The sequence below is a fragment of the Drosophila mauritiana genome, chromosome 2R, assembly GCF_004382145.1.
Source record: "Drosophila mauritiana strain mau12 chromosome 2R, ASM438214v1, whole genome shotgun sequence".
NCBI classification, from domain to species: domain Eukaryota; kingdom Metazoa; phylum Arthropoda; class Insecta; order Diptera; family Drosophilidae; genus Drosophila; species Drosophila mauritiana.
The window spans coordinates 10,858,568-10,884,878 of record NC_046668.1 but is presented as its reverse complement, the minus strand read 5'-3'; the positions used below and the strand labels follow the sequence as shown (position 1 = coordinate 10,884,878).

Sequence of the window (26,311 nt, the reverse complement as noted above, 5' to 3'; positions counted from 1 at the left end):
CAACGCTATTTTGGGAGGCTTATGGACGTTCAGGCCTCCTCAATTTGAATGGATCTGGTAGCGCGGTTTGTAAGACCTAAATTACTTTTTTAAGGGCTACATATAGCAACTTAAATCAAAATAGTAATTTTTATTAGTAAGCATTACTCAGCATACAAATACAATTAAGAATTTTTGTGCCACCTCATTCTCACACACCCCGACTTGTCATGCAGTGTCGCCCTGGCCGTCATTCAGTCTGAACGTGTCGATAACGCTTTCACTGACTCAGTAGACAACATTAACAAATCCGAAATATCACAAAGAATTCGTTTTAAAGCAGTCAAAATTGTAGTTTTTAGGGCGAATCAAATCTATTCGGGCTATTTTGTCGAACGGGCGACGTGTAAACAAGCAATCGAAGCTAAAGCAGAGCAGGTAATCCGAAAAAAGAGGAGCCTTAGATGTGGCACGGGCCACCGACCCTGCCGTGCACCACATTCGTCTAGGACTCTGTTCTGAAGCACTGGTGGCGGGGCGCAGCTTCTGGCCAGGATCGGGCAGGGATCGAGGCGCACTCGAGACCCGTTGAAAGGTCGCAGTCAAATCGTAAAGACGACACGTAACGGAGCCCGGTTCAAGGACACGCGGCTCAGACTCCTCGCTCAGAGTCGCAGGCAACGAAAAAGCCGCTGTGTTCGGGCGCTAGGCAAGCCCACGCCTCCGCCCATCGGCAACTGGAAGTTCCAGTCAATTCTGTGGTCCACAAGCCTTTGTGCCACCCACGTCCACGCCCACGCCAGGCGAGTGAAGCGCGAAATGGCCGTTAAGCAGAATAACAGCGAGGCGGGTGACGCCTCGGATAATGCCGGAGGAGCTGGCAACGGCATTCCGCCCAACGCCAAACCCATGTCCGCGAACGGACTGGCGAACGCCGAAGAGAACGTAGTGCCAAAGGGCATGGACACGGGATCGCCCGCTGGCGAGAGCCTGAACTCCAACCGATCGGGCAAGCGGGACATTAAGGCCCTGCTGGCATACCTCCAAAGCATCGATATGCCTGAGCAAGGCCACAATGTGATGGCCATCTGCGAGAGGGTTATCGTGGACTTGGCCCGTCTGCAAATTCCACGAGGCGCATCCTGTCCACGCCTAAAGGAAGACGTCTGCCAGGTCGGCGCCTTTCTGGCCACGCGCAACGAGAAGTTCCACCAAATGTTCTACCTGCGTGTCGTCTACGAGCTGATCACCAAGTCGCCGTTCGAACCACCACCCTCGTGTGCCGTGGCCATTGTGTTCCAGCTGTTCGACTCCACGCAGATCCTGGAGGCTGTACACTCGCTACTGGAACAGAATGTGCAGGACTCGAGCATTAAGAAGACGGTGAACCTGCTCTGTGATTGGATCACGTACTGCACCTTTTGCAGCACCCTCAATCTCTGGGTGCTGGCGCTTCTCAAGGGGCTAAGGGATCAGGGCAAAATGGCGCTGCTCGACGAGATTGCAATGGACAACATCGAGAAGCTGTTCCACGTGATGATCTTTCCGGCGCTGAGGCAAAAGGCCGCACCGGTTGTGTTTCACATGCTGTCAACGATTAATCAGACCCCCGAGGTTTTTCACAAGGTAAACGCGCCACTTAAACATTCAACATCTTTATTGACAATTGCTTGGTTACCCTTTTAGATCTTGCCAAGGATCCCACGAGTCCTGCAGTATGTGAAGAATCAGTCGGCCACCATGGACGAGATTGGCCTGGAAACCAAGAAGTGTCTGCAGCAGCTGGTCGACCTAACCAGCGCCCTAATGCTACGTTTCTACGATCAGGATGAGCTCTATGTTGCAACCAAAAAGGCCCTGCAGACATATGAGCCCTCTCCCAATTGCGTGGCTCTGGCGCAGGCAATGCATGAGAATGCCCAGCCGTGGGGTCGGCGGAATGCAAGGGTTGGACTCGTTAACCTGGGGAACACCTGCTACATGAATAGCGTACTACAGGCGCTAGCCATGACAAGCGAGTAAGTAAAGATCAAATGGAGAAACCTCACCTCACCCCAAAGTTGAAGAGCAATATAAAATCTTTGCCTCATATTTATGATAAAAAAATCGGGTCTATATTTGCGGCGCCTCTTGTTTATAAATTGGTTTTACGTCTCAAATTCCGCTAACGAAAATAATCAGCATACCCGCTTATTAGCTTTTTATATTTAGTTGTAAAAATACAATAACAAACTACATATACTCCTTTTTCATTTGCAGTTTTAGCAGGCAAATCCTGCTTATCGAAGGCAATTCAGTGCTGCTCATGAAAGTGCAGCAGCAGATCGCCCTGATGCACCACTCGCTGCGCTACGAACTGACGCCTTCGAAAGTGCTGAACGCCACCCGGCCGCCAAGTTTCACGCCCGGCCTACAACAGGACAGCTCTGAGTTCCTAGGACATCTGCTCGACTTGCTGCACGAGCACGAGATCGGCAACTCCTTAGTCACTGGTCACAGTGTTGGTCCTTCAAAGACCGGCAAGGAAATGGACGATGTGCCCGCACTGCTGAGCGAGGATATATTGTCGAGCGGGGTAATTCCGTACAACAGCAAGGATCACGAGCTCAGCAGTGGAAGCAACAGTGACAATTGTAATCACAAGCCCACACCGACACTACCCGCGACTCCCACCAAAGCCACCAACGGCTTACAGCAGCAGGACCAGCAGGTCGATCAGGCGAGGCCACCATCTACCATTGACAAGACGTTCGCTGGCAAGCTTTCCACCACCTACCGATGTTTGAGCTGCGGCTGGGAGAGCCGTAACGAGGACAGCTTCCGCGAACTCCAGCTGTCATTTCCCGATGATCAGGAAGACTGTGGAGCCACCAACTACTCTGTGCAGGATCTGATCGAGTACTACTGCTCGCCCGAGAAGCTGGACGGTGAGAATCAATATTTCTGTCCACAATGCAAGAGGCTTTGCGATGCGGAGCGCCACATCGGGGTCACCCAGGCACCGAAGAACCTTATTCTCACGCTTAAGCAGTTCAAGTACGATCAGAAGTACCACTTCCGCACCAAGCTCATGCATAAGGTGTTCCACGATGAGAGCGTAAGTATCGCAGTGAATTTCTCCGCTACAAGTTTGGCTAACCATTTCGCACGCTAGGTCACAGTAAAAATGTCGGCAAAGGACTCGCTGCAGGAGATTTCAACTGTGCACTATGATCTGTATGCGGGTGTTGTGCACGCCGGGTACAGCATGGATTCCGGCCATTACTTTACGTTCGCGGCGGATCAAGCCAAGAATTGGTACAAGTTCAACGATAACGTGGTTACCCACTCCAAACCGGAGGAGATGCACAATCTCACTTCGCCCAACACGCCCTACATCCTGTTCTACAAGATGTGCGGCCACTCCAATGAGTCTAATTCGGCTACGGCCAGCTGCAGTTCGAGTATGGTATCGCGCTCAAATGACCAGGTGGTCTCTGTGCCGCTGGCGCCGCCTTTGAAGCTGGAGGAGCTGCCGCGTCGACTTCGCGACTACGTAAGAAAGGACAACCATGTTTACAACGAAGAGTTGAAGATGCAACGCTTTAAGCGTGGCAACAGCGGTCATGGCAATGCGTTTGTCAGCCGCCACAACTTCGATGGCGATGGTGACGAAGACGACAAGGGGCCGCCGCCGCCCGGAGGATGTGGAAGCAATGGACTGGGCATGAACATCAACCGCTTCGTATTCTGAGGAAGCGGCGGCGAGGATAGCGAGCACACCGGAGGCCACTAGAACATGTACTTGTCTACTTTATGAATCACGCGCATACTAATCGAAATGTTACATACATATATATAGCACGTTCACAACCAATCGAGATATATGCGCCTACGTATTTCGAAGTGTATGAGAAACGCGTTTTCCGACCGCTTGTTCGCTACCTCCTTGCGTTGTTGCCCATGTTTTCTAAATTGTTTCTTCCTTTCCTCCTTGATGCTTCGGTCCGTTGCCCCAAAAATCATTATACTCATCCACTCATACGAACGCAAACTATTATTGTATTTCCATTTACAAAATTGTTATAATTTTTTTGTTTTTGTTAACACAAACCTAGTTTTAGAACGTGCATATATGCGAACACATACATATTAAATTATACAAATTTAAAAAAAACATCTGAATTAGCCAGAAATAAGAGCGATATATCCGAAGACCACTAACTTCCAAAACACTAAATCAGAAATAATGTATGCACCCTAGTTTTTAACGCACAGCTCGAAATTAAATCAAATCTCGAGTTGCAATCGAACTAGCAGAAGCTACAAAACAAGATAATCGCGGCATTGACTTGTATAAACATAAACATAAACAGATCTTGTATAGATCGGGCTATAACCCTCGGATCGTATTATTAGTTTCACTGTTAATTTTGGCAAATTTCAAAAAATTTGCTAATGTGCGACACGAATTTGTAATTGATATATATAAATGTATCTCTTTGGATCTGGTGAGCAGAGGTTGCGATGAATTTTGAACGTTATTGCAATTAAATTGGAATAATTTCAAGGAAATTTGTATATGGTGTATGTCTATTGATAACCAAAATCTATACTATGCTATGCTATAAGTGTATCAATAAAGAAAAGAACAAGCCCAAAGAGCGTTTAATTATAAGAGTGTGATGAAAACAACAAAATTCAAGAATGTTTCTAAATCAAAAAGAAAAGTAGTAACAAGAAACGAGGATATTATATTCAGTGAAGTGGCGCAAAACAATAAACCGCCAAATTTCAAATTATAGCGTACTAACAATCCGAAATCTGGTCTAAGACTATCGATAACTTAGACCGCGCGACAGTGTTACCAAATTATTATGGGCAATTCAAGTGTTGTTGTTAGCAAGGGGGAGTGCTCATTCACAATCTGGTAACACTGCTAGAAAGCGCCAAAATTTTACGTTTATTAGGATTAAGACTAATTTTATTACAATAAATTATAATTGTACAAATTCCGGCCCCTAAGAAAGGCAACCCAAACTGTGCGGCAAAGTAACGTCCTTCAGAATACCGCATCATGTCGTTCTTCGGAGCCAACACGTCGCTGGGAGCAACAAGCACGCCGGCCAAAAGTGAGTTTCCGTAAACAAGGCCTCATGCCCTTTTCTCCAAGTATTTGTGGGGTCCATTTCCACTTGGCGGAGGCTTCAGCAGCTTCTTAGCGTCCTGCAGGCTGTGGATGCGGATGTCCTTGGGATCTATGCTGGATGTGGGGCGAGCTACGTAGTGTCAGCGTTCTCTTGTGGCCAGACAAAGATGCTCACCCCTTCTTGTGGACCACATAGGCTACGTATCCCACGAAACCCAGCAGGAGGATCAGCAATATAAAAACCAGAGCCATTTTCCACGACCAGCAGGCGACCACAGCTTGAGGCAAACTAAGGGCAGCTTCTGTAGAATTTTGGAACCCGAAATCGCAGATAAGAATCCAAGGCAGAAGCATAGTTTTCAAAACACTGACCCATTTTTGGTCTTCTTATCTCTTTTGTTCAGCAACCGGTGGCCTCTTCGGATCGCCGTTTGGAGGCACAGCTGCAACCAGCCAGCCAGCACCCGCTTTCGGAGCACAGGCCACATCGACTCCGGCTTTTGGCGCCCAACCTGCGACTTCTGCCTTCGGAGCAGGTTCCGCCTTTGGAGCAACCGCTGCAGCCCCTGCTTTTGGAGCCGCCACAGGAACTTCTGCCTTTGGCGGCTCCGCCTTTGGCAGTGCTCCGGCATTTGGTGCGGCGACAACCACAACAGCGGGCACGGGTCTGGGAGGAGGCGGTTTTGGCGGATTTGGAGCAGCTCCGGCAACAAGTCAGGCCGGTCTGTTCGGCGCTCCAGCGACTAGTGCAGCACCACCTGCTTTTAGCGGATTCGGCCAACAGGCAGCTGCGAGTACAGCGACAGCAAGTGGATTTTCCGGCTTTGGCACAACCACAACGTCGGCACCTGCTTTTGGCGGCTTTGGCACCAACCAGTCCACTGGCTTTGGGGGCGGAGCCTTCGGATCTAGTAAGTTATTTGCGATTTGTTATTTGTTTTTCTGTGATATTCCTAACCTGGTTTATGTTTCAGCATTTGGTAAACCAGCGAATACAACAGTTACGCCGGGATTTGGTGGATTCGGCGGCACCAGCTTCATGCTTGGACAGCCGCAGCAGCAACCAGCGCCCATATCGGCTGACGAGGCGTTTGCCCAATCCATTCTGAATGTATCCATTTTCGGTGATGAACGGGACAAAATAGTGGCCAAATGGAACTACTTGCAGGCTACGTGGGGCACTGGGAAGATGTTTTACTCCCAGAGTGCGGCGCCGGTAGACATTACGCCGGAGAACGTGATGTGCCGGTTCAAGGCCATAGGTTACAGTCGTATGCCGGGCAAGGATAACAAGTTGGGACTGGTGGCTCTTAACTTCTGCCGAGAACTCTCAGCTGTCAAGTAAGTTGTAGTGCTTGTCTACATCATGGCAATGGTATTAATTCATTTTATTTAAGGCCACACCAGCAACAAGTGATTCAAACGCTTCACAGTTTATTCGGGAGCAAGCCCAACATGCTTGTTCACATAGATTCCATTAAGGAGCTGGAGAACAAAAAGTGCCAAATGGTTATTTACGTCGAGGAAAAACTGCCGCATGCTCCCAACGAAAGCAAGCGTATATTGGCCACCGATCTGTCAAGCTACCTAAATCAGGCGTCGCTGAAACCGCAGCTCAATAATCTTGGTGTTGTGGAGGCTTTGGCTCTGGTATTACCCGACGAAGATCAATTAAGGGAGTACCTTGAAAATCCACCCCGTGGCGTGGATCCGCGCATGTGGCGTCAGGCCAATTCCGACAATCCAGATCCTACTATATATTTACCAGTGCCCATGGTGGGCTTCAGCGACTTGAAGTGGCGCGTTAAGTGTCAGGAGCAAGAAACGGACACGCACGCATTGTACATAAAGAAGGTGGAGGGTGAGCTGACAGAACTCAAGAAGCGCCACGCCACAGCCACAGCGAAGATACTTGAACATAAACGGAAACTGGCCGAGCTCAGTCATCGCATACTAAGGGTAGGGACAAGTAGTTAAATACCCAACTTTATTTTACATTTAGAAATCCACATTTTTCACCCACAGATAATAGTGAAACAAGAGTGCACCCGCAAGGTGGGCACTTCCTTGACGCCCGAGGAGGAGGCCATGCGCACCAAACTACAGAACATGCTGGCTGTCGTGTCCGCACCAACACAATTCAAGGGCCGACTCAGCGAGTTGCTCTCCCAGATGCGCATGCAGCGCAATCAATTCGCCGCCAACGGTGGGGCCGAGTATGCCCTCGACAAGGAATCGGAGGACGAGATGAAGACCTTCCTGAGCATGCAGCAGCGCGCCATGGAGGTGCTGAGCGATACCGTCAACAAGGACCTGAGGGCGCTGGATGTTATAATTAAAGGACTGCCCGAGCTGCGACAATCGTGATAGGAATAGAATTGAGCTGATACGTTGAATAAAACCCACATATGTGTAACACAACCCGGTGATTTTCGATGATCGTGTCAACGAACAAGTTGTGGCCGTTACACTTTTGCCATTATGTCGTCGTTTAGCATTTCCTGCAGCTTTGAACTTGCACTTATACGGGCAATGAGTCGAAACAATCGAAACGAGTTCACACATTCGTCGCCAATGCTGCGGAAATAATTGTGTGGGTCAATGCACTTGCACCGCACAGCTCTTGGACCGCCCGACTTTTCCTCGGCCACTGCCTGAAATTGTCCAATTTCGACGGCTAGGCAGGAGGCAATCGCTCGGACTCATTATGAGTGGCAAACGGTTCGTCTCTGGCAGTTCCAGTTTGTTCAACTCCCAGCATCGGTATCACCATCGTTGTTACATTAACATTATTATGCGCTCTGGCGTGTGCATACATGTGCAGTCTAGTTAGTTGGCTCGTTACATATTTATTTCTTGTGTGGGAAACTAGTTTTCTCCCAGCCAGCCAGCCAGGGTCCGTGCAGGTTTTTTGTTGGCCATTGATGGCGGAGACTTCCGAGCTTCCGTTTCGAGCACGTAGCGCCAGTATAAATGAATTGGCCAGCTCCAAGGAGGCCTCACATCGTTTCAGATCTAAGAAAGTGAAGGTGGTTCAATTGGAGCACTGCCTATGAGGAGCAGAAAGTGAAACGTTCAAAGCTATGGGAATTAAATTGGACATGAATGGTTTACTGGTTGTAAGTTGTTGGGCTTGACCGCTCAGTGCGAAAATCGGACTAAGTTTTCAAATCCTTGCAGTTGGTTTTGGGCGCCTTTTGCTGTAGCGTGGTGGCCAAACCACCAACAGCTCGGCGGGCACAGCTGCACGACGATGTCCAGCTCATCCATCCCCACATCATCACCATAGAGCGTTTGGAGAATCTGCTGCGGCGTGCTGGGGAAATCTTTGGTCCGGCTCTAGAGGAAGATGCCATGGCGGAGGCCAGTAGTCAGGTGCAGGAGCAAGTGCAGCCCCAGCAGCGGTTGCTGCCGCCAACGGAGCAGCCGTATAACTTCTATTTACCTCTATACGACTTTGTGGAGCCTAAGCTGGATGCCAAGAGCCGAATGCTGGAGAAGATTGCTCCTCCGCCGCAAAAGACGGAGCACAACTACTACGCGGAAAAGCCAAAAAAGAAGCCAAAGAAGTTTAACGCTGCCAACAAGCATATCAACCTCAATCTCAAGTGGCTGAACACCTATGAGAGGGCCATGGGCGGAGCAACTGCGCCCAAAGCCATGTATCTGGAGCAGGACGAGCGCAACCGAATAAACTTCGACGACTCTTTCTTTGCGGTGGACATGCAGGTAAAGATTCCGGACAATCAGCCCCACAAGGAGTCGGCTGCGCCCACAGAGCTCTTGCAGCATGGTGAAGAGCAGGCCGAGGAAGATCTGATGGCCGCTCCTGCGCAGTTAGCCTTTAACTTCAAGTCTCCAGTCCAGGATGAACGTCGAACATAGATTGGTTTTTTTTTCACTATAGGTTTTAGTCAGTTGTATAAAAAAGCTACAATAAATGCACTTAGAGTGAGTAAAGTCCAGAATAAAGATTCGACCAGTTGGCCTCATCCTACTTCTTGTGCAGCTCCTTGCAGAAGGTCTCGGCAGCAGCAGCCTCGCGAGAGACGGGCACATTTTTCTGAGCCTCCTCCTCCTCCAGTTTTTTGACACCCTGACGCACAACGCGTTCAATGTCGTCCAGCAATCCGGAGGCTCCGAAACGGAACCTCTCGGGACGCAACCAGCGGATGCCAAGAGTTTCGTTGACCAACGTCATCCAGGCGATCGCATCTCGCACAGTCTTTACTCCTCCGGCTGGCTTAAGGCCCACAATCTGGCACGTGCGTCGTTTGAATTCCTGTATGGCAAATATCATGACCAGGCCAACGGGCAATGTGGCGTTGACCGTCTCCTTTCCCGTGGAGGTCTTGATGAAATCCGCTCCGGCCATCATGCAAACCATGGCTGCTTTGTAGACCTGAAGAAAATAATGGATTTGAATGGTATTTAAGTATAGTGATTGGGCGACGTTGATTTTACATTATCCATGGTGCCCAGCTCCCCGATGGCCAGAATTGTTTTTAGGTGAGCCCTTTGTCCACAGGCACTGCGCATAAGGACCACCTCGTTGTACATGGCCTCCCAGTCGCCAACAAGGGCCAACTGGCGATTGATCACAATGTCGATCTCTGTGGCTCCAGCCAGAATGGCATGGCTGATCTCCTGCAATCGGGTCTGCAGGCCGTACTGGCCCGTGGGAAAGCCCGTGGCCACAGCTGCAATAGCCACCTTATCCAGTTTGTCGTACTGTTGGATAGCTAAATAGGCATCCTTTACCCTGGCGGGATAAACGCAAACGGCGGCAGTGTGCATCTCTGAGATGAGAGCCCGGTCGAAGAACTTGTCGAAGAACTGCGGCTCGAAGGGATAGCAGGCGCGTAGGCACAGTCTTCGCACATTGGCAGCCGTATCATCGCCCGCCAAAGTGGTCAGATCTGTCAGCATCAGAGCCCTCAGCGCCCAGGCGATTTCGTTGGCTCCGGTGACATGGCATCGCTGAGACACCGTCAAGGCGATCTCCTCGACCTGCCGCAGCGAGATGTTCACCTTAAGCAGGGAGGGGTCTGTGAAATGTATATTTATATATATTTAAGATCGTTGTATCGTGCGATTTCTTACCATAGGGCAGGGTTTTGTTTACTTCCAGTTCCTTTACATCCATGCTGCTCATTGCTGTCAAACCGTAAATTTAGCTGACGAAATTCCACTTGAAGATAAAATCGTTCGATCGCCGATCCTGACCTCTAATCTTCTCCTCAACCTCAACCGAAAAACATGGGAGAAATCTTATCAATTTGCTTGTTGGACAGCTGATGAGGGCGTTGCCAGACCGCTTGCATTAACTGATAATTTCCGAGCTGGATCACCGATATAAACAATAAACAATTTTGTTATGTAAAACTTAACAGCTTACTGTTGTTTAATAAAGCCAATCGCTTAGGTAACTTTGTCTATTTTTTATTGGCTTAATACTTGCGAAATACACCTATTTTTAATATTGCATTTTCGATATGAAATTTGTAAGTACAAGATATTGTGAATTTTAAAATACCGCGTCAGCGAGGTAGAAAACATGTAATTTTAAAAGCGCTAATTGAACTACTGCTTTGTGACAAGGGGTTTCATCGATGTTTGGCCCACTGCTCCCAGTACTCCCGCTTCTGCATCTCATAGAGTCGAGATAGTGTGCGATCAAAGGCGAAAAGCTCCTCCTCGCCGGTGAAAAAACTGGCTTTGGATTCTTTCTGTAAGCAAAAACGTGTTGATTTTAATGGTAAACAAATGACAAATTTAGTTACTTACTATATTTAGATCGTCCATTAGTGTCCGTTCTGAATCGGACAGCGTTTTGGAGCCTCCAGTAAAGCTGAACAAGTTTTCCAGCGCAACGTCGGCCGATATCACCACACGCACTCGGTTATTGTAAAGGGTATCTATTAGCGTGATAAATCGTCGCATCTGTGCCTTCAAATCAAGGGTCAGTTGGGGCACATCTCGGATGAGGACGGTGTGAAAGAACTGCGATATCTGTAAGAAATCACTGCCAGCCAAAGGCTAATGCGGGATATGTTGTGAGTATGGGTCAGATATTATATTAATAGTTTGCTTACGCGATCACAGAGTTCCGAGAAGGTGCTGTCCAGTACCTGTCCACACGTGCGATTGAAGGTCAGATCTCTTCCGAAATGAGTCAGGGTCCGCGGCCGGATAATATCGTTTTCTTCGGCGCACAGGATCTTGAACATGCGATTCATACTGCCGTCTGCATCCGTTTGGCCTTTGATAAAGTAGTTGGTGTCACCAGATTGAGCTATACGTCGGTAGTCAATAGAATCCAACTGGGACACCTTACAGCGACGCTGAAGCAACGCAATGAAGGGCAGAAAGTTCGTGCGCTGCAGTCCGTTCTTGTACAGATCCTCTGGATGCCGATTGCTGGTGGCCACAACCACAATGCCATGGCGGAAAAGATGCGTAAACAATCGCTTTAGCACCATGGCGTCGGCTATGTCCGTCACCTGAAATTCATCGAAGCAAATCAACCAGGACTCGCTGGCGATCAGGTCAGCAACCGGTTTTGTGGGATCAAATGGTGCTGGCTTCTCAGAATTAAAGGCACGGTCAACAGGTCCTTGTCTCTGCTTGGCCTCGTGGATGCGGGTGTGCACGGTGTTCATGAACGAAGTGAAATGGACGCGCTGCTTGCGATGAATCTGAAAGTCACAAGTCATGTGAGTATGGACCTCGAGAAATATTCATTTAGCACTTACTTGGGTGCAGCAGTCGAAGAACAGGTCCATCAGAGTGGTCTTGCCCACACCCACGCTGCCGTAAAGGTACAGACCCTGGGGAGCGTGACTGCCAGCGTTAGGATCATCCTGATCGTCATCTTCGGTGGAAGATTTCCTACCGAAGATTGAACTGAAGAATCCTCCGCCGCCACCGCCCGCCCTGTAGCTGGGTTTATACCCCTGGATCTTGTGGTACAGCGCATCCAGCTCCTTCATTGTCTGCAGCTGCCTGTTGTCGGTCATCAGTTGGCCAGAACTAACACGCTTCTCGTATTCCTTCAGCGGACTGAGACCGCTCATGTGGCAGGCGGGAGCCCACAAGAGCAGTGGCTTTTGCCGCGCGCAGCGGACCACGAACCCCAGGTGGTAGGTGAACATAGCAGAGTGCTACAATTAGCGCTTAACTAGGAGCAAAATCCGCGTCATCTAGACATTACATAAAACTAGAAACCTCACTTCCGCGAATTTTGACCGCGAATTTTGGTTGTTGGCCGTGAAATTTTCCCTATCCAGGGCTGGCAGCAACAACAGCTGATCTGACAGCTGTCCGCACGGTTGCCAGAAGGTTACAAGAGCTGCCAGATTATTTGGAGCAGCCGCATTTTAAAATTTGAAATTGCTAAAATTCGCTAACAAAATATGGGCAGTAAGAAATTCATACTATAAAGCTATAAATGGTTTTTATGAAAGATAGTATATATAGTATAAAAAAGCCTACAATAAAATTTGATTTCACAGAACAGAAATATTGTTTAAAGGTTTAAACACATTTAAAATAATTTACTAATTAGAATCAAAGTTAAACAAGATCATAATAAACATGACTTCCAACCGATTTACTAATTAACCCTGAACGACAATAACAAGCCTTGGGCTACGTAAACCTCTAATCAGAAATGCAAGGTAACAAAAGGATTTACAGCCCGTAAATCTTGTTATGGTACGTTTTAAATCTGATGAGTAATGGAAACTGGCGATAATCGAATTACTGGGGCACTTCCTGCACTTTTGTTTAGATTGCGTGATTTGTGTCACAGATACCAGTCAGGTGCTTTATATTGGCAGATTTTTCCTATTACGACATCTACATATATATGTTTTTCAGTGGTAACTTGGGATTCTCATTTGCTTCGATTTAGCAGTGAACGAGAAAGATTAGATAGGTGCATTTTTTAATGCTACTTGCATATTTACTCCACTTTAAGTATTCCCTAATTCCCTATAAATGCAGTTAAGTGGATTAAGTATGTGGTATTAGCGGGAATTTCTGTTTAAAAGGTGGTTTTAGTCTACTGTTAAACTATCAAAACAATGCATTGGATTAATGTATTTATATTGAAGATATGGCGTTCCTCAAGACTTTGGAGCAGGGTATAAAATAGTCATGCCCCGGGGCAAATCTATTGGTGCACTATCTTCACCAGGCACAGATAAGATGGTACAGGTGCTAACCACTTGCATTGGATCCACTCAAGGTGTCTATCGAGACTGGATTCCCGGAGTTCTGGTTCCCTTTAAATAGAACTGCACTCTCCTGCGATAACCACAGTCCACTGCATTTTCTAACGGCGAGCAAGTTATTCGAGGAAACCACAACATGGCCATGATACCAACCACCTACAACGAAAAGGATAATATCTGGAGCGGAGCCAAGCGCAACTCCATCTACAACTATGACACCTCCGTGGGCAAGATCATCTTCAACAACATGAAGAACTGGCCCAAAAATGTGTGCCAGGTGAGCCTGCCCGGAACGGATTCTCTTTATTCAGTGCATATATCAGCATAAACTTTCGTTCCAGATATGTGACGTAGATGGAGTGACTGTCACCTTCGAGCAGGGTCTCACCTGGTCCATCCGGATTGCGCAGTACCTCAAGAAGAGGGGTCTTAACCACAAGGATGTCATTGGCATTGCAGCCAAAAACTCAACATATGTGATGCCCCTTGGAGTGGCCTGTTTGATGAATGGCACTCCATTCCATTCGGTTAATCCGGTGCTAGATGATGGTAAGCACTGTCAAGGGGAACACTTAATTAAAATGTTATTAATTAATTTGGTATAGCCACCTTGACGCATGTGTTCTCGATCACAAAGCCCACACTGATATTTTGTGATGGACACGAGTACGATAAAGTTCATAAGGCTACGGTAGGATGGCATCCGGAAATCCTTACCCTTACGGATCATGTGGAAGGAGTTCAGGGCATCGAGACCTTGCTGGATCCCACCACTACAGAAAAGATGTATCAGTAAGTATGAGAAAGAATAAAAACTTTATGAACTTGACAACGTATCGTGTTTCCTCGTAGACCGGAAGTGTTGAAGGAAGGAGGTGATCAAACCGTAGCCATCCTGTGCTCCTCTGGAACCACTGGTTTGCCCAAGGCCGTCTGCATTTCCAACAGCATTCTGATCCAGGACAGCATGTAAGTCTAACTTCAGAATGCACCGATTATACCACTTAGGGTTTATATATTTATCTTATCAGGTTGGTCACCAGTCAGTCGGTTATCTATGTAGGAAGCTGTCTGGACTGGATCACGGGCTTGTGGGCCTTTGTGTTCAGCACCGTATTCGGTTGCACCCGCATTATCAGCAATAAAGCCTTTGCTCCTGAATACTTTGTAGGACTGGTGAAGAAGTACAAGATCAACTATGCTGTGCTGCCGCCGCGTCATCTGTCCGCTCTGATCACCTGTCCGGATGCGAAGCCGGATGCTCTGGCTCCCATCACGCACCTCAACTACGGCGGAGGATCGATATCGTTGGCCACCCTTCAACGGTCGCAGGAACTCTGCAAGACAGCCATGTTCAATTCGGGATACGGGATGACAGAGGTGGGCGCCATCACGATCAATATCGGAATCAGCAACGTCTCGTCGGCGGGCAGGCCTGTGCCGGGCATTAAGATTCGCATCGTGGATGAGGATGGCAAGAGCTTGGGCTACAACCAGGTGGGAGAGATCTATGTGCACACGGGTCAGGCATGGAACGGTTACTACGGCAATCCCGTGGAGACTCGGCGCATGCAGGACTTTGAGGGTTGGTTCCATACCGGCGATCTGGGCTACTTCGACGAGCAGAACTTCCTGTACATAGTGGATCGCAAGAAGGAGATCCTCAAATACAATGGCCTTCACTACTGGCCCACAGAAATCGAGACCGTTATCGCAGAGCTCTCGCAGGTGCAGGATGTCTGCGTGGTGGGAATCTACGACGAGCGGGAGGGTGACGCCGCCGGTGCACTGGTCGTCAAGAGCAAGGGCGCCACCATTTCGGCCAAGGAGATCGTGGAGCACGTGGCCAAGAGATTGCCCGCCACCCAGAAGCAGCTCAGAGCCGGTGTCCAGTTCACCGACAAACTGCCCGCCAATGTCAATGGCAAGACCATGCGAAAGACGGCACGCGACGTGTTTGTCGCCCAGCGCGTATCTGGAAAGTGAGGTACATGTTATCCGCTCGATCAAGTATAGTTTTAATCAGAAGTGCCGAGAGGTACTTGAGACACTTACTATAAGAGGAAAAACAGCTCAAGCACCCTGGTTGCGAAGGGGTTCTCGACAAGGAGGTGTGACCTTTGGATCCCAATAAATTGTATAGTACCTGCAAATGGTTATAATCCCCATTTTATATTTGTTTTGTTTCGGAGACCGTTACATTGGGGTTCCGGAAAGAACGTTCCTCTGTGATGTGTTAGGCGTGATAAGCGTAGTCACGAGAATTCTTTTTTATTTCACAAACATAATCAAATATAGTTTATAATTGATTAGATCTAATTACAATATGATTCATTCACGTGTCACCAGCAAACGTTCATCTAATGAATGTATTGTGTTTTGTCTTATCTATTGTTATTTCTAGGAAACCAAAGCGCTTATGCCCCAATAAAACATTTTATTAATCTAAATTTAACATCATCTTATCACTTTAAATTACCGAACCACCTGAGATAACATGAGATATGGAGCTTGGGCAGATATTGCTGGTCTTATTTTACTTGTAGTTCTTAATAAATACAATCTATGCTTGCTCAGACGGCCAGAAGTACTTTTGATTTCGGCTGGAAAGGAACGACCCAACAATGCAAAGATTGCCAACAACTTACGATCCGACGGAGCGGATCTGGAGTGGAGCCAAGCGGGTTAACACCTACACCGATGAGACATCCCTTGGTAGTATAATATTCAAAGTGATGAAGAACTGGCCCAGAAACGTTTGTCAGGTGAGTTCAATCGAATAAAATTGAACAAGTAATTGCCCTCGATAACACTGGCAATCTCCTCAACAGATAAACGATGTGGATGGTGTGGAAATGACCTTTGAGCAGGGGATTACTTGGGCCATTCGAATCGCCCAGATCCTCAAGAAAAAGGGACTGAACTATCCAGATATAATTGGCATCGCGGCCAGAAACTCTACATACGTAACTCCTGTGGCAGTGGCATGTCTTTTAAATGGAACACCATTCCATGCGGTCAATCCCGTGTCGGACGAAGGTTGGTGATCAAAGGGCATTCGATTTACATAACCATATTAATCTTCTTGACTTTAGCCACCTTGACACACATTTTCTCGATAACCAAACCAACTGTGATATTCTGCGATGGTCAGGACTACGAGAAACTCCGTGCTGCGACTGAAGGATGGAAGCCAGAACTTATCACGGTCACAGACTCCGTTGAAGGAGTGCTCCATATCGACAGCCTTCTGGAGCCAACTACCACAGAAATGTTTTACCAGTGAGTTTTCAGTGTGATATCTCCACGAATGGGAAACTAATAATTCCTATCCTAGGCCAGAACCTCTAAAGGAAGGAGGTGAACAGACTGCGGCAATCCTCTGCTCTTCGGGAACGACTGGCTTACCCAAGGCTGTCTGCATTTCCAACAGAACTCTTTTTATGGAGAACTTGTGAGCATTTTTGATACATTATTTTATGAGGTTCTTTATTGCTTGTTACTCTTACAGTATGATGAACAGCGAAATGGTTCTGTATTCTGCCAGTGGTCTGGATTGGTACAGTGGTCTAAGCTTATTCCTTTTCAGCACTGTGGTTGGCTGCACCCGGATTATAACTAACAAACCATTTTCACCGGACTACTTCGTCAATCTTGTTGAGAAGTACAGGATCAACACAGTTATTTTGCCTCCACGCCATATGTCTACCCTGATCGCATTTTCCGGGGCAACTAGAGAAGCCTTCGCCTCCATTCGTAGTGTGACCTATGGAGGCGGCTTTACGTCCATGACCACACTGAAGAGAATGCAAGAGCTCTGTCCAAATGCATTCCTGTGTTCAGGATACGGAATGACTGAGGTTGGAGCAGTATCCTTTAATATTGGACTCGGAAATGTCAATACTACAGGCAAGCCGATACCGGGCATAAGGATTCGGATCGTGGACGATGATGGCAAGAGTCTGGGTTACAACGAGCAGGGCGAGATCTATGTGCACACAGGCCTTCCGTGGAAAGGATACTTTGGTAACCCCCTGGAGACTCAACGAACGCAGGACTCCGAAGGGTGGTTTCATACTGGCGATCTGGGCTACTTTGATGACCAGAACCAGCTCTATGTGGTGGACCGCAAGAAGGAGATCCTCAAGTACCAGGGAAACCACTACTGGCCCTCTGAGATCGAGGGCGTCATCTCAGAGTTGCCCGACGTGGAGGAAGTGTGCGTCATCAGCATCGATGAGCAGCAGGGCGATGCTGCTGGTGCACTGGTGGTGAAGCGTAATGGTTCCTCAATTACCGGCAAGGAGATTGCGGATCATGTGGCCAAGAGGCTTCCCTCCATTCAAAAGCAGCTCCATGCTGGCGTCCAGTTTACGGACAAACTACCAGCCAATCCCAATGGAAAGACACTTCGTCGGTTGGCGCGACAGGAATTCGATGCGAAAAAGGGGTCTGGATAATAAACAATTAAATAAAATTTGCTAAATAATATATAAAACTGGGCGTCTTGTGGAGGTTATACTGGGCGTGGCAATCCAGCAGTATGCTTAGTATTTATCTTCTAGATCTTATAGTTCACCCGATATTGACTTTTATAAGGACAAACAGATAAATGAAAGGACATAGCCAGATCGACACACCAAGTCATCCAAGTCAAGAATATGCATAAATACTTTATATAGCCAGAAACGTTTTATTGTACTCGTTATGTTATTATCTTATATATATACTTTATTAAATAATCTTGACTTAAAACATTTTTCATTCTTAATATTAATCTCCTATCTCATATACTTCACGAGATATTGGCCTTCATACGTACAGACAGACAGACGAAAATATATATTTATATCTACGCGGCCAGTGATCCTATTCATGAATATATATATATATATTTTATTAGGCTAGAATCTAGCATAGCCTTTAACAACTCTTTTAGTCTCGGTACTTTAATTGTAGACTGGCTTCTTTAAAGTAGGAGTATCAGATACAATCCAATCCTATATAATCCAATATAAAGCTTTACTCTAAAGTTTAGTTCACGCAGAAACTGCCTAACGAATGTCATGGCACTTTCGATTCTTATCAAAAAACGCGCCAACAATCATTGTTATGTAAAAACAATATAATAATTATAATTTTGTATGAATGAAATTATTAATCATAAAATCTATAAAGATTATGCTTATCCGTAGGTCGTAATCAGTATTTTACGTTCATACGGACGGACTGACAGACGAACGGAATAAATATATACCTTATAGGGTCTGAAACGCTTCGTTTATCATTCCCATTGCGTATACGCCCCTTGGGACGAGCAGGGCCCTGTAGCTGCTGTGAGGCAATTAGATGACAGCCTTTGAGTGCTATCAGCAACCACAGTAGACACTCTTTCCAATGACTTACCATATTTAAATTCTGACTCTTTTCAAGTTTACCGTTAGTTTTAATAGGTTTATTGATTCATACTCGTTTTCAGCAGCCACAATAACTATCTTTTGTTTGATTTTTGGTTTTTGATATTTTTCTTTGACGAGACTTCGATGTCAATGTAATGTTCACATCTACAGCTCTTCACATCTTCACTTTTCTGTCGCTCAACCACTTCACTTCCCCATTTCTTTTCACTCCCCACCAACAACGTTCTTCGGCTTTCTTATAGATATTGTATATTCTAGAGGAAGTATCTCTTTCGCTGGCGATTTGCAATCTGCACTCGACGGCTTCTAAACAGCAACTAAAGGGTTATAATTTTCATTTTTTGATAGCCGTGATAAGCGTAGTCTCGAGACTTACTTTTGTTGCACAAATATAGTCAAAAAAAGTTTAAAGTCGATTAGATTGAACTAAAATATGATTTATATCTTATCTTATCTCGTGTTATTCCTTGGGGGCCAATCTTTATAAGAAATCCAGTTAACTTGGAATATATTGAACCTTGTTTAGATAATGTGTAGTTTTCTTATTATTATTATTATTATTATTATTATTATTTTATAAAAATTGATAAGATAGAAAAAATGCTGAATAAGAGTTAACATTCTATTTGCTTGTGTTAATAATAATATAATTTGACAGCTAATTAATAATTTGTGACTTCATTATATCCTTATATATTCGTATTCAAAGGATTTACTATACTTTTTGCTAACAGAATAGGTAATAATAAAATGTTTGTTTAATGATGTGATTTTAAGCACCATCTTATCATCCACTAACAGTTTGATATGTATTTCCCCCTCGGTCATTACCCCTTGGAACGACTTCAGATAAGATGAGATTAGGCACCTGGGGCAGGTCATCTATTACTGGTAGTTTTTTGAAGTTCTTTTCCGCTATAAATACAGTCTTTTCTACCTCCGACTGGCAGAAGTATTTTTGATTTCGGAAAGGAACGACCCAACAATGCAAGGATTGCATTACCCAACAACTTACGATCTGACGGAGCGGATCTGGAGTGGAGCCAAGCGGGTTAACACCTACACCGATGAGACATCCCTTGGTAGTATAATATTCAAAGTGATGAAGAACTGGCCCAGAAACGTTTGTCAGGTGAGTTCAATCGAATAAAATTGAACGAGTAATTGCCCTCGATAACACTGGCAATCTCCTCAACAGATAAACGATGTGGATGGTGTGGAAATGACCTTTGAGCAGGGGATTACTTGGGCCATTCGAATCGCCCAGATCCTCAAGAAAAAGGGACTGAACTATCCAGATATAATTGGCATCGCGGCCAGAAACTCTACATACGTAACTCCTGTGGCAGTGGCATGTCTTTTAAATGGAACACCATTCCATGCGGTCAATCCAGTGTCGGACGAAGGTTGGTGATCAAAGGTCATTCGATTTACATAACCATATTAATCTTCTTGACTTTAGCCACCTTGACACACATTTTCTCGATAACCAAACCAACTGTGATATTCTGCGATGGTCAGGACTACGAGAAACTCCGTGCTGCGACTGAAGGATGGAAGCCAGAACTTATCACGGTCACAGACTCCGTTGAAGGAGTGCCCCATATCGACAGCCTTCTGGAGCCAACTACCACAGAAATGTTTTACCAGTGAGTTTTCAGTGTGATATCTCCACGAATGGGAAACTAATAATTCCTATCCTAGGCCAGAACCTCTAAAGGAAGGAGGTGAACAGACTGCGGCAATCGTCTGCTCTTCGGGAACGACTGGCTTACCCAAGGCTGTCTGCATTTCCAACAGAACTCTTTTTATGGAGAACTTGTGAGCATTTTTGATACATTATTTTATGAGGTTCTTTATTGCTTGTTACTCTTACAGTATGATGAACAGCGAAATGGTTGTGTTTTCTGCCAGTGGTCTGGATTGGTACAGTGGCCTAAGCTTATTCCTTTACAGCACTGTGGTTGGCTGCACCCGGATTATAACTAACAAACCATTTTCACCGGACTACTTCGTCAATCTTGTTGAGAAGTACAGAATCAACACAGTTATTTTGCTTCCATGCCATATGTCTACCCTGATCGCATTTCCCGGAGCGACTATCGAAGCTTTGTCTTCCATATGTAGTGTGGTCTATGTAGGCGGGTTTACATCGATGACCACATTGAAGAAAATGCAAGAGCTCTGTCCAAATGCATTCTTGTCTTCAGGATACGGAATGACTGAGGTGGGTATAGTGGCCTTTAATATTGGACTCGGAAATGTCAACACTGCAGGCAAGCCGATACCGGGCATAAGGATTCGGATCGTGGACGATGATGGCAAGAGCCTAGGTTACAACGAGCAGGGCGAGATCTATGTGCACACAGGCCTTCCGTGGAAAGGATACTATGGTAAACCCGTGGAGACTCAACAAACGCAGGACTCCGAAGGGTGGTTTCATACTGGCGATCTGGGCTACTTTGATGACCAGAACCAGCTCTATGTGGTGGACCGCAAGAAGGAGATCCTCAAGTACCAGGGAAACCAATACTGGCCCTCTGAGATCGAGGGCGTCATCTCAGAGTTGCCCGACGTGGAGGAAGTGTGCGTCATCAGCATCGATGAGCAGCAGGGCGATGCTGCTGGTGCACTGGTGGTGAAGCGTAATGGTTCCTCAATTACCGCTATAGAGATTGCGGATCATGTGGCCAAGAGACTTCCCTCTATTCAAAAGCAGCTCCATGCTGGCGTTCAGTTTACGGACAAACTACCAGCCAATCCCAATGGAAAGACACTTCGTCGGCTGGCGCGACAGGAATTCGATGCGAAAAAGGGGTATGTGAAATAAGATTTCAGGAACCCTCCTGGTAAAATTAAAAATTAACTGATAGTGCCAAATGAGAATTTTGCTATTCAAAATTGATATAAATTAAAAACAAGAGAGAATGCTGTAGTCGACTTCCCTGACTATCAGATACCCTTTACTTAACTGGAATATATATATGGGGGACTAACATTAAAATCTGAACAAACTTGATAATCTTAAGCTGTTAAATATTTTCCTTCCTGTCTGGTTCTGGGAGCGTGGCAACAAACACGTGCCGCGTCTAAGTCTATGTATTCAACTTTAACCATTTCAAGTGATTTACACAATAATAGGGTGTTGAAAAACTGAATAGTACTTAAAAAAATAATTAAATAATATTTAATAGTTTTTGCGACGAGAGGAATATATTTGTGTTAAGTAGATGTGTTAAGATGACTGTTTTATATTAAAAGCGGCTTTCGAAACTGCTATAAATTGTAAAATTTGAGGCTCAGTGAACTAGTGCTTAGTGCGATATAACACAGTGAACGTGTTTACTTGAGCTTCCTTTCAACACCATCAAATCCAACTTTAAAATGCTGATCAGCCGATTTTCCTGTTTGAAGCTCATGCTTTTGATGGTTGGACTGGGCATGGCATCCTCGTATGAAATTATCAGACAATGTCCTGTACATTTCGTCTTCAAAGATAACTATTGCCAGTATGAGCCCGTGCGGGGTTAAGAATTGATAACAACAAATAAATAATTTCTGAACATTAACCAAACTTGGCTGTTTTAATAACAGCATGGAAACTAAGAAATCTATCCTTAGCAATAGTTTTTCAAAGCAGTTCGTGTGGGGGAGATAACATTCGAAAACTAACTTACTAAGGTCTTGGACCTTAGTTTGATTGATTCTTTCCACTCTGACGCTTGACTGATTAGATTCGAAAAACTTCGTAGTCAGCATGATAAACATTCGATTAGATTCATTTCGTCTAAGCAATCAAAAAACGATGTGTTGGGCCACAAATATAGATTGTTTCGGTATGATGTATAAGCAAGATCAGAATTTGCATTCTATGCACATATCATATATGTATATGTAGGTTATTAAATAGACTTCATCAGAGACATCAGACCACTATCTCAAGGATTCCCCAAAAGCAGGAGGTTTGCGTGGTGGGCATCAATGTTGAGCGGCTTGGTGATGAGGCGGCTGCCCAAGTGGTTAGGGTCCAGGAGATTGTGAAGCATATGGCGTGGTGAGCTGGACTAACTAAGAAAATTCGAGCAATGCCAATGGAATAACTTTCATATAACAAAAAAAAAGGCCAGCAATTAACTCATGCCAGACGTTAAAAGTTTTACGACTTCTACAACAAATAGTATTTTTTTATGAATGAAATTGTTAATCATAAAATCCACAGAGATAAGGAATGATTAAGAATTCATTATCAACTTATTTGCAGGTCGTTATCAGTTCTTGTTTACGACTTCAACAATCGACAGCAATAGCAGTAAATCCAACAACGTCTGCCTTACTTTAAAGCGGAGAACGCCACCGCCCGTCTACATCGAGGAAGCCCCCGTACCACAGCCGAACGCAGCAAAGTACCTTGGAGTGCTTCTGGATCGCAGCCTCACATTTTCCAACCATGTGACCGACATCAGAACGCGCATACGTGCTAAGGTGGCGAAGCACTACTGGCTACTTTGTTCGCGCAGTAAATTGTCGCTATCCAACAAGCTGACAATTTACAAACAGATCTTAGCACCAAACTGGAAGTATGGGTGCCAAATCTGGGGCTTGGCATGCGACAGCCAAATCAAAAGGATCCAGGCTATTCAAAATAAGGTAGCATGACTTATCACCGGCTGCGAGTGGTTTGTCCGAAACACCACTCTGCACAGAGACCTAGCAACTAGCAACGGTATTTGACGAAATAAACCAGCACTCGAGCAGATACCATGACAGGCTGGAGCGCCACAGAAATCGACTGGCCAGCGCTCTAAATAGATCTCGCCCACCAAGGAGGCTCAATAGAAGGCAACCGAGGGATCTCATTACCCGATCTCCTTTGACAAGGGTCCGCAGAAGCTGACGCTTATCTTAAATCCTATTTGTTATATGTGATTGTTATGTAATTTTAGTTAAATTACTGTAAATTTGAAAAAGCTAACTATAGTTAGCCGGCGAGCCCAAAATGGGCTGAATTAATAGGTAAGAAGGACACAAAGGGGCTTCAAGACTTCCCCGTATGCCTTAATAAATAAATTAATTAAAAAAAGTTCTTGTTTACGACTTCAACAATCGACTAATCCCAATTTAAATGCTCATACTATTCACACTTTAATTATACTCTTTACTCGTAGAATAAAGAGTTATTCTAAATTCATTGAAATATATAAAATATATATTCTTTTTAGAGCTAAACAAGTCATCTATTTCCTTCCAAAATACAAAAGCAGTGAATTTCATGTGTTGGCTTAGGTTTAATTTTTAAGTAAGTGTAGCGTATAGCCCCTGAGTTGTGTTAAGGTCAAGTGATACTTAATCTAAATACTAATTTCTGGCCGGAAGCTCCAAGCAATAAAGAGGAGCACCGCGAGTGTTCCAAGTGATCTTCGCGGGGATCCGGCTCCGGAATTACTCGGTATAGCCGCTTCCGTTGGCTGTATATCCATATCTGCCTCCAGTATCTCCTGCTCCCTCGTCACCTGTTCCACCTGCGGACGAGCATGACCAGGACGTATCTCCACCTTGGGAAGGGGGAAGCAGTAGACCCTTTCGACCTCCACCACCTGGGGCACAATGCTGTCGGAGGAAAGCGAAGTTTCCGATACGGTGAGAGGAACACATATGGTCGGCTCCTCAGAGGCATTTCGATCCTCGTACGGGATGCCTACCCGGGTAATATTCAGCGGCACGGTCTCTGGAACACTCAGTTCGCTGTGCATCTGGGCGGAGTTGAGAGAATCCTCGTAGTACTTGTACTCGTCCACAGGATCAGAGACGCTCTCGTCGCGCCGGTCAATGCTCCCCTGAATGATCCCATCTATCCTTTCGGTGCTTACCGTAAGAGATGTGCTGTCTATGAAATCGGTGGGCCAGTTTAATAGACCCGCCGTGGATCTAGTGGGCTGAGTTGGAACAGGTGGATGCACCACCGAGGATTGCATAAATCCTGGAACCATGGAGCTCGTTGCAGGTGGAGCTGGCATTGTGGTATCGTAGGGATACGGATACGGCAAGGGCAACCAGTTGTCGTCGGCGGAATTCTTGGAATTCCTTCGATTGTCCGTCGTCGTCTCCACGGACTCGTTGATCTGCTTGGATATTGCCTTCAATATGGGCTCCGAATCGTTAACCCTGGCCACCTCGAATTGTTGTGGCGCCTGCTGAGTGCTGATGCGCCGGCGTCCATATTTCTCTGCCGAACTTTCACGACTGTCTGGTCGGGAATAGGCAGGATTCTGGTAGCCACCAGGGGCAATAGGAGCGGTCAGCTCTTCGCTGGATTTTGATGGCTTGGCATCAATAGCTGTGGTAAAGAAGTATTTAAGACATGAGCAAAAAATTTAGGAACAGAGACTATATAAAACACCACATGCACTTATATATTTAAGCACATGTCTAGCTTTCAATATAGCTATCATAAAATCAATATCATAACATTGTATTTTAATAAATGAGTTAATTAAAAATATGATTAACCTTTTAAATAATCGACTAACCATTAACTCCCAGCAGCGTTCGCATGTATTACATGATACTAATATTAATAGGAAAATCATATTCGTAGCTAAAATCTTACCATCTGTCGGCAATCCCATTAGCATGGCTTCCAAGCGTCCGTAGGCCCGCTCCTTGGGCTGTGGATCCGACTCGATTTTCGTGTCCACCCTTTCAGGCCTCTCCGGATGCTCTGGCTTCCAGTTGCCGTACACCACCGCCTCCTGACTGGGCGTGGCCGGCAGGGGGGCGGTCTCCTCGCGCCACAGTGGAATGTGGGTGTGCACAGTGGAACTGATGGGGTCTGCAGCCGGCACACTTGGCCAGTTTCCCAAGGCCTGAGCAGGTGCTCCGCCTACTGAAGCGGGATTTTGCATATCCGCAATGCGTATACGCCCCCTGGGACGAGGAGGACCCTGCAGCTGCTGTGGGGCAATTAGCTGGCAGCCACTGAGGGCTATCAGCGACCACAGTAGACACTTTTTCCAATGACTAACCATATTTAAATTGAAAACGTCTATCTTCTTTTTTGCAGATGCTGTGCTACTTTTCAAGTTTACAGTTAGTTTTAATAGGTTTATTGATTCATTCTCGTTTTCAGCAGCCACAATAACAATCTATTGTTTGATTTTTGGTTTCTGTTATTTTTTCTTTGACTGGCCTTCGATGTCAATGTAATATTCACATCTACAGCTCTTCACATCTTCACTTTTCTGTCGCTCAACCACTTCACTTCCCCATTTCTATTCACTCCCCACAAACAAAGATTGGTACTACCGCTACCAGTTTTCGGTTTAACGCTCTTGCGAATTCGATCTTCAGCTTTCTTATAGATATTGTATATTGTAGAGGAAGTATCTCTTTTGCTGGCGATTTGCGATCTGCACGCGACGGCTTGTAAACGGCAACTGAGTTGGCCAAATCAATTCCAGCGCCGCACAAGCCCACAAGAAAGATTCTTTCTAATCACGGGCCATAGAAATTTTCCTTTGTTCGGCTTCGTTATTATATGGTTTTTTTTT

The 26,311-nt window shown here is 45.9% G+C and overlaps 11 protein-coding genes across 12 annotated transcripts; 7 read left to right on the top strand and 4 right to left on the bottom strand.

Moving 5' to 3' along the window:
• The first annotated feature begins 172 nt into the window (after window positions 1–172).
• Window positions 173–4,620, top strand: LOC117136415 (ubiquitin carboxyl-terminal hydrolase 35). The gene is made up of 4 exons (XM_033297323.1): window positions 173–1,605; window positions 1,666–1,997; window positions 2,239–3,076; window positions 3,134–4,620. Exons 1-4 carry the CDS (start codon window positions 799–801, stop codon window positions 3,710–3,712), a joined length of 2,556 nt encoding a protein of 851 aa, XP_033153214.1. The 5' UTR covers window positions 173–798; the 3' UTR covers window positions 3,713–4,620.
• Window positions 4,621–4,884: 264 nt separating this feature from the next.
• On the top strand, window positions 4,885–7,528 carry LOC117135791 (probable nucleoporin Nup54). Its single transcript, XM_033296283.1, has 5 exons — window positions 4,885–5,090; window positions 5,512–6,018; window positions 6,082–6,448; window positions 6,505–7,066; window positions 7,133–7,528. Exons 1-5 carry the CDS (start codon window positions 5,036–5,038, stop codon window positions 7,472–7,474), a joined length of 1,833 nt encoding a protein of 610 aa, XP_033152174.1. The 5' UTR covers window positions 4,885–5,035; the 3' UTR covers window positions 7,475–7,528.
• Window positions 5,084–5,572, bottom strand: LOC117135796. 2 transcript variants are annotated; one of them, XM_033296290.1, is made up of 3 exons: window positions 5,480–5,572; window positions 5,283–5,409; window positions 5,084–5,221 (listed from the first exon to the last, which is right to left on the bottom strand). In XM_033296290.1, exons 1-3 carry the CDS (start codon window positions 5,481–5,483, stop codon window positions 5,113–5,115), a joined length of 240 nt encoding a protein of 79 aa, XP_033152181.1. In that variant the 5' UTR covers window positions 5,484–5,572; the 3' UTR covers window positions 5,084–5,112. The 2 variants fall into 2 exon arrangements, with proteins under 2 accessions (XP_033152181.1, XP_033152180.1); XM_033296289.1 differs by having other exon boundaries at window positions 5,283–5,517.
• Window positions 7,529–8,097: 569 nt separating the features above from the next.
• LOC117135795 lies at window positions 8,098–9,075 on the top strand. Its single transcript, XM_033296288.1, has 2 exons — window positions 8,098–8,226; window positions 8,288–9,075. Exons 1-2 carry the CDS (start codon window positions 8,191–8,193, stop codon window positions 8,990–8,992), a joined length of 741 nt encoding a protein of 246 aa, XP_033152179.1. The 5' UTR covers window positions 8,098–8,190; the 3' UTR covers window positions 8,993–9,075.
• On the bottom strand, window positions 8,998–10,442 carry LOC117135794 (deoxyribose-phosphate aldolase). Its single transcript, XM_033296287.1, has 3 exons — window positions 10,211–10,442; window positions 9,572–10,155; window positions 8,998–9,509 (listed from the first exon to the last, which is right to left on the bottom strand). Exons 1-3 carry the CDS (start codon window positions 10,260–10,262, stop codon window positions 9,102–9,104), a joined length of 1,044 nt encoding a protein of 347 aa, XP_033152178.1. The 5' UTR covers window positions 10,263–10,442; the 3' UTR covers window positions 8,998–9,101.
• Window positions 10,443–10,533: 91 nt separating this feature from the next.
• LOC117135793 (putative ATPase N2B) lies at window positions 10,534–12,413 on the bottom strand. The gene is made up of 4 exons (XM_033296286.1): window positions 11,863–12,413; window positions 11,203–11,805; window positions 10,895–11,146; window positions 10,534–10,836 (listed from the first exon to the last, which is right to left on the bottom strand). Exons 1-4 carry the CDS (start codon window positions 12,259–12,261, stop codon window positions 10,714–10,716), a joined length of 1,377 nt encoding a protein of 458 aa, XP_033152177.1. The 5' UTR covers window positions 12,262–12,413; the 3' UTR covers window positions 10,534–10,713.
• Window positions 12,414–13,280: 867 nt separating this feature from the next.
• LOC117135792 (luciferin 4-monooxygenase-like) lies at window positions 13,281–15,513 on the top strand. Its single transcript, XM_033296284.1, has 5 exons — window positions 13,281–13,621; window positions 13,686–13,893; window positions 13,950–14,136; window positions 14,197–14,313; window positions 14,376–15,513. Exons 1-5 carry the CDS (start codon window positions 13,481–13,483, stop codon window positions 15,328–15,330), a joined length of 1,608 nt encoding a protein of 535 aa, XP_033152175.1. The 5' UTR covers window positions 13,281–13,480; the 3' UTR covers window positions 15,331–15,513.
• Window positions 15,514–15,968: 455 nt separating this feature from the next.
• LOC117138502 (4-coumarate--CoA ligase 1-like) lies at window positions 15,969–17,804 on the top strand. Its single transcript, XM_033300634.1, has 5 exons — window positions 15,969–16,109; window positions 16,176–16,383; window positions 16,440–16,626; window positions 16,682–16,798; window positions 16,856–17,804. The coding sequence occupies exons 1-5, from the start codon at window positions 15,969–15,971 to the stop codon at window positions 17,802–17,804; spliced, it is 1,602 nt and encodes a 533-aa protein (XP_033156525.1).
• A 1,945-nt stretch (window positions 17,805–19,749) lies between these two features.
• Window positions 19,750–23,088, top strand: LOC117138499 (4-coumarate--CoA ligase 1-like). Its single transcript, XM_033300628.1, has 6 exons — window positions 19,750–19,896; window positions 19,963–20,170; window positions 20,227–20,413; window positions 20,469–20,585; window positions 20,643–21,581; window positions 23,026–23,088. Exons 1-6 carry the CDS (start codon window positions 19,750–19,752, stop codon window positions 23,069–23,071), a joined length of 1,644 nt encoding a protein of 547 aa, XP_033156519.1. The 3' UTR covers window positions 23,072–23,088.
• LOC117136690 lies at window positions 22,072–22,333 on the top strand. The gene has a single exon (XM_033297704.1). It carries the CDS (start codon window positions 22,149–22,151, stop codon window positions 22,293–22,295), a length of 147 nt encoding a protein of 48 aa, XP_033153595.1. The 5' UTR covers window positions 22,072–22,148; the 3' UTR covers window positions 22,296–22,333.
• Window positions 23,089–24,014: 926 nt separating the features above from the next.
• Window positions 24,015–26,271, bottom strand: LOC117137009. The gene is made up of 2 exons (XM_033298198.1): window positions 25,372–26,271; window positions 24,015–25,098 (listed from the first exon to the last, which is right to left on the bottom strand). Exons 1-2 carry the CDS (start codon window positions 25,787–25,789, stop codon window positions 24,113–24,115), a joined length of 1,404 nt encoding a protein of 467 aa, XP_033154089.1. The 5' UTR covers window positions 25,790–26,271; the 3' UTR covers window positions 24,015–24,112.
• Window positions 26,272–26,311: the final 40 nt, after the last annotated feature.

Coding starts and splice junctions, on each gene's coding strand:
- LOC117136415 (XM_033297323.1), top strand. CDS start 799: ATGGCCGTTAAGCAGAATAACAGCGAGGCGGGTGACGCCTCGGATAAT. Junction 1,606..1,665: donor CCCCCGAGGTTTTTCACAAG/GTAAACGCGCCA, acceptor TTACCCTTTTAG/ATCTTGCCAAGGATCCCACG. Junction 1,998..2,238: donor GCGCTAGCCATGACAAGCGA/GTAAGTAAAGAT, acceptor TTTCATTTGCAG/TTTTAGCAGGCAAATCCTGC.
- LOC117135791 (XM_033296283.1), top strand. CDS start 5,036: ATGTCGTTCTTCGGAGCCAACACGTCGCTGGGAGCAACAAGCACGCCG. Junction 6,019..6,081: donor GGGCGGAGCCTTCGGATCTA/GTAAGTTATTTG, acceptor TTTATGTTTCAG/CATTTGGTAAACCAGCGAAT. Junction 7,067..7,132: donor TCAGTCATCGCATACTAAGG/GTAGGGACAAGT, acceptor TTTCACCCACAG/ATAATAGTGAAACAAGAGTG.
- LOC117135796 (XM_033296289.1), bottom strand. CDS start 5,461: ATGCTTCTGCCTTGGATTCTTATCTGCGATTTCGGGTTCCAAAATTCT. Junction 5,222..5,282: donor TATGTGGTCCACAAGAAGGG/GTGAGCATCTTT, acceptor CCCCACATCCAG/CATAGATCCCAAGGACATCC.
- LOC117135795 (XM_033296288.1), top strand. CDS start 8,191: ATGGGAATTAAATTGGACATGAATGGTTTACTGGTT. Junction 8,227..8,287: donor ACATGAATGGTTTACTGGTT/GTAAGTTGTTGG, acceptor AAATCCTTGCAG/TTGGTTTTGGGCGCCTTTTG.
- LOC117135794 (XM_033296287.1), bottom strand. CDS start 10,262: ATGAGCAGCATGGATGTAAAGGAACTGGAAGTAAACAAAACCCTGCCC. Junction 10,156..10,210: donor AAACAAAACCCTGCCCTATG/GTAAGAAATCGC, acceptor TACATTTCACAG/ACCCCTCCCTGCTTAAGGTG. Junction 9,510..9,571: donor AGCTGGGCACCATGGATAAT/GTAAAATCAACG, acceptor TATTTTCTTCAG/GTCTACAAAGCAGCCATGGT.
- LOC117135793 (XM_033296286.1), bottom strand. CDS start 12,261: ATGTTCACCTACCACCTGGGGTTCGTGGTCCGCTGCGCGCGGCAAAAG. Junction 11,147..11,202: donor TCTCGGAACTCTGTGATCGC/GTAAGCAAACTA, acceptor ATCCCGCATTAG/CCTTTGGCTGGCAGTGATTT. Junction 10,837..10,894: donor TAATGGACGATCTAAATATA/GTAAGTAACTAA, acceptor TTTTGCTTACAG/AAAGAATCCAAAGCCAGTTT.
- LOC117135792 (XM_033296284.1), top strand. CDS start 13,481: ATGGCCATGATACCAACCACCTACAACGAAAAGGATAATATCTGGAGC. Junction 13,622..13,685: donor GGCCCAAAAATGTGTGCCAG/GTGAGCCTGCCC, acceptor CTTTCGTTCCAG/ATATGTGACGTAGATGGAGT. Junction 13,894..13,949: donor TAATCCGGTGCTAGATGATG/GTAAGCACTGTC, acceptor AATTTGGTATAG/CCACCTTGACGCATGTGTTC.
- LOC117138502 (XM_033300634.1), top strand. CDS start 15,969: ATGCAAAGATTGCCAACAACTTACGATCCGACGGAGCGGATCTGGAGT. Junction 16,627..16,681: donor ACCACAGAAATGTTTTACCA/GTGAGTTTTCAG, acceptor TTCCTATCCTAG/GCCAGAACCTCTAAAGGAAG. Junction 16,799..16,855: donor ACTCTTTTTATGGAGAACTT/GTGAGCATTTTT, acceptor TTACTCTTACAG/TATGATGAACAGCGAAATGG.
- LOC117138499 (XM_033300628.1), top strand. CDS start 19,750: ATGCAAGGATTGCATTACCCAACAACTTACGATCTGACGGAGCGGATC. Junction 20,171..20,226: donor CAATCCAGTGTCGGACGAAG/GTTGGTGATCAA, acceptor TCTTGACTTTAG/CCACCTTGACACACATTTTC. Junction 20,414..20,468: donor ACCACAGAAATGTTTTACCA/GTGAGTTTTCAG, acceptor TTCCTATCCTAG/GCCAGAACCTCTAAAGGAAG.
- LOC117136690 (XM_033297704.1), top strand. CDS start 22,149: ATGCTGATCAGCCGATTTTCCTGTTTGAAGCTCATGCTTTTGATGGTT.
- LOC117137009 (XM_033298198.1), bottom strand. CDS start 25,789: ATGGTTAGTCATTGGAAAAAGTGTCTACTGTGGTCGCTGATAGCCCTC. Junction 25,099..25,371: donor AATGGGATTGCCGACAGATG/GTAAGATTTTAG, acceptor TCTTTACCACAG/CTATTGATGCCAAGCCATCA.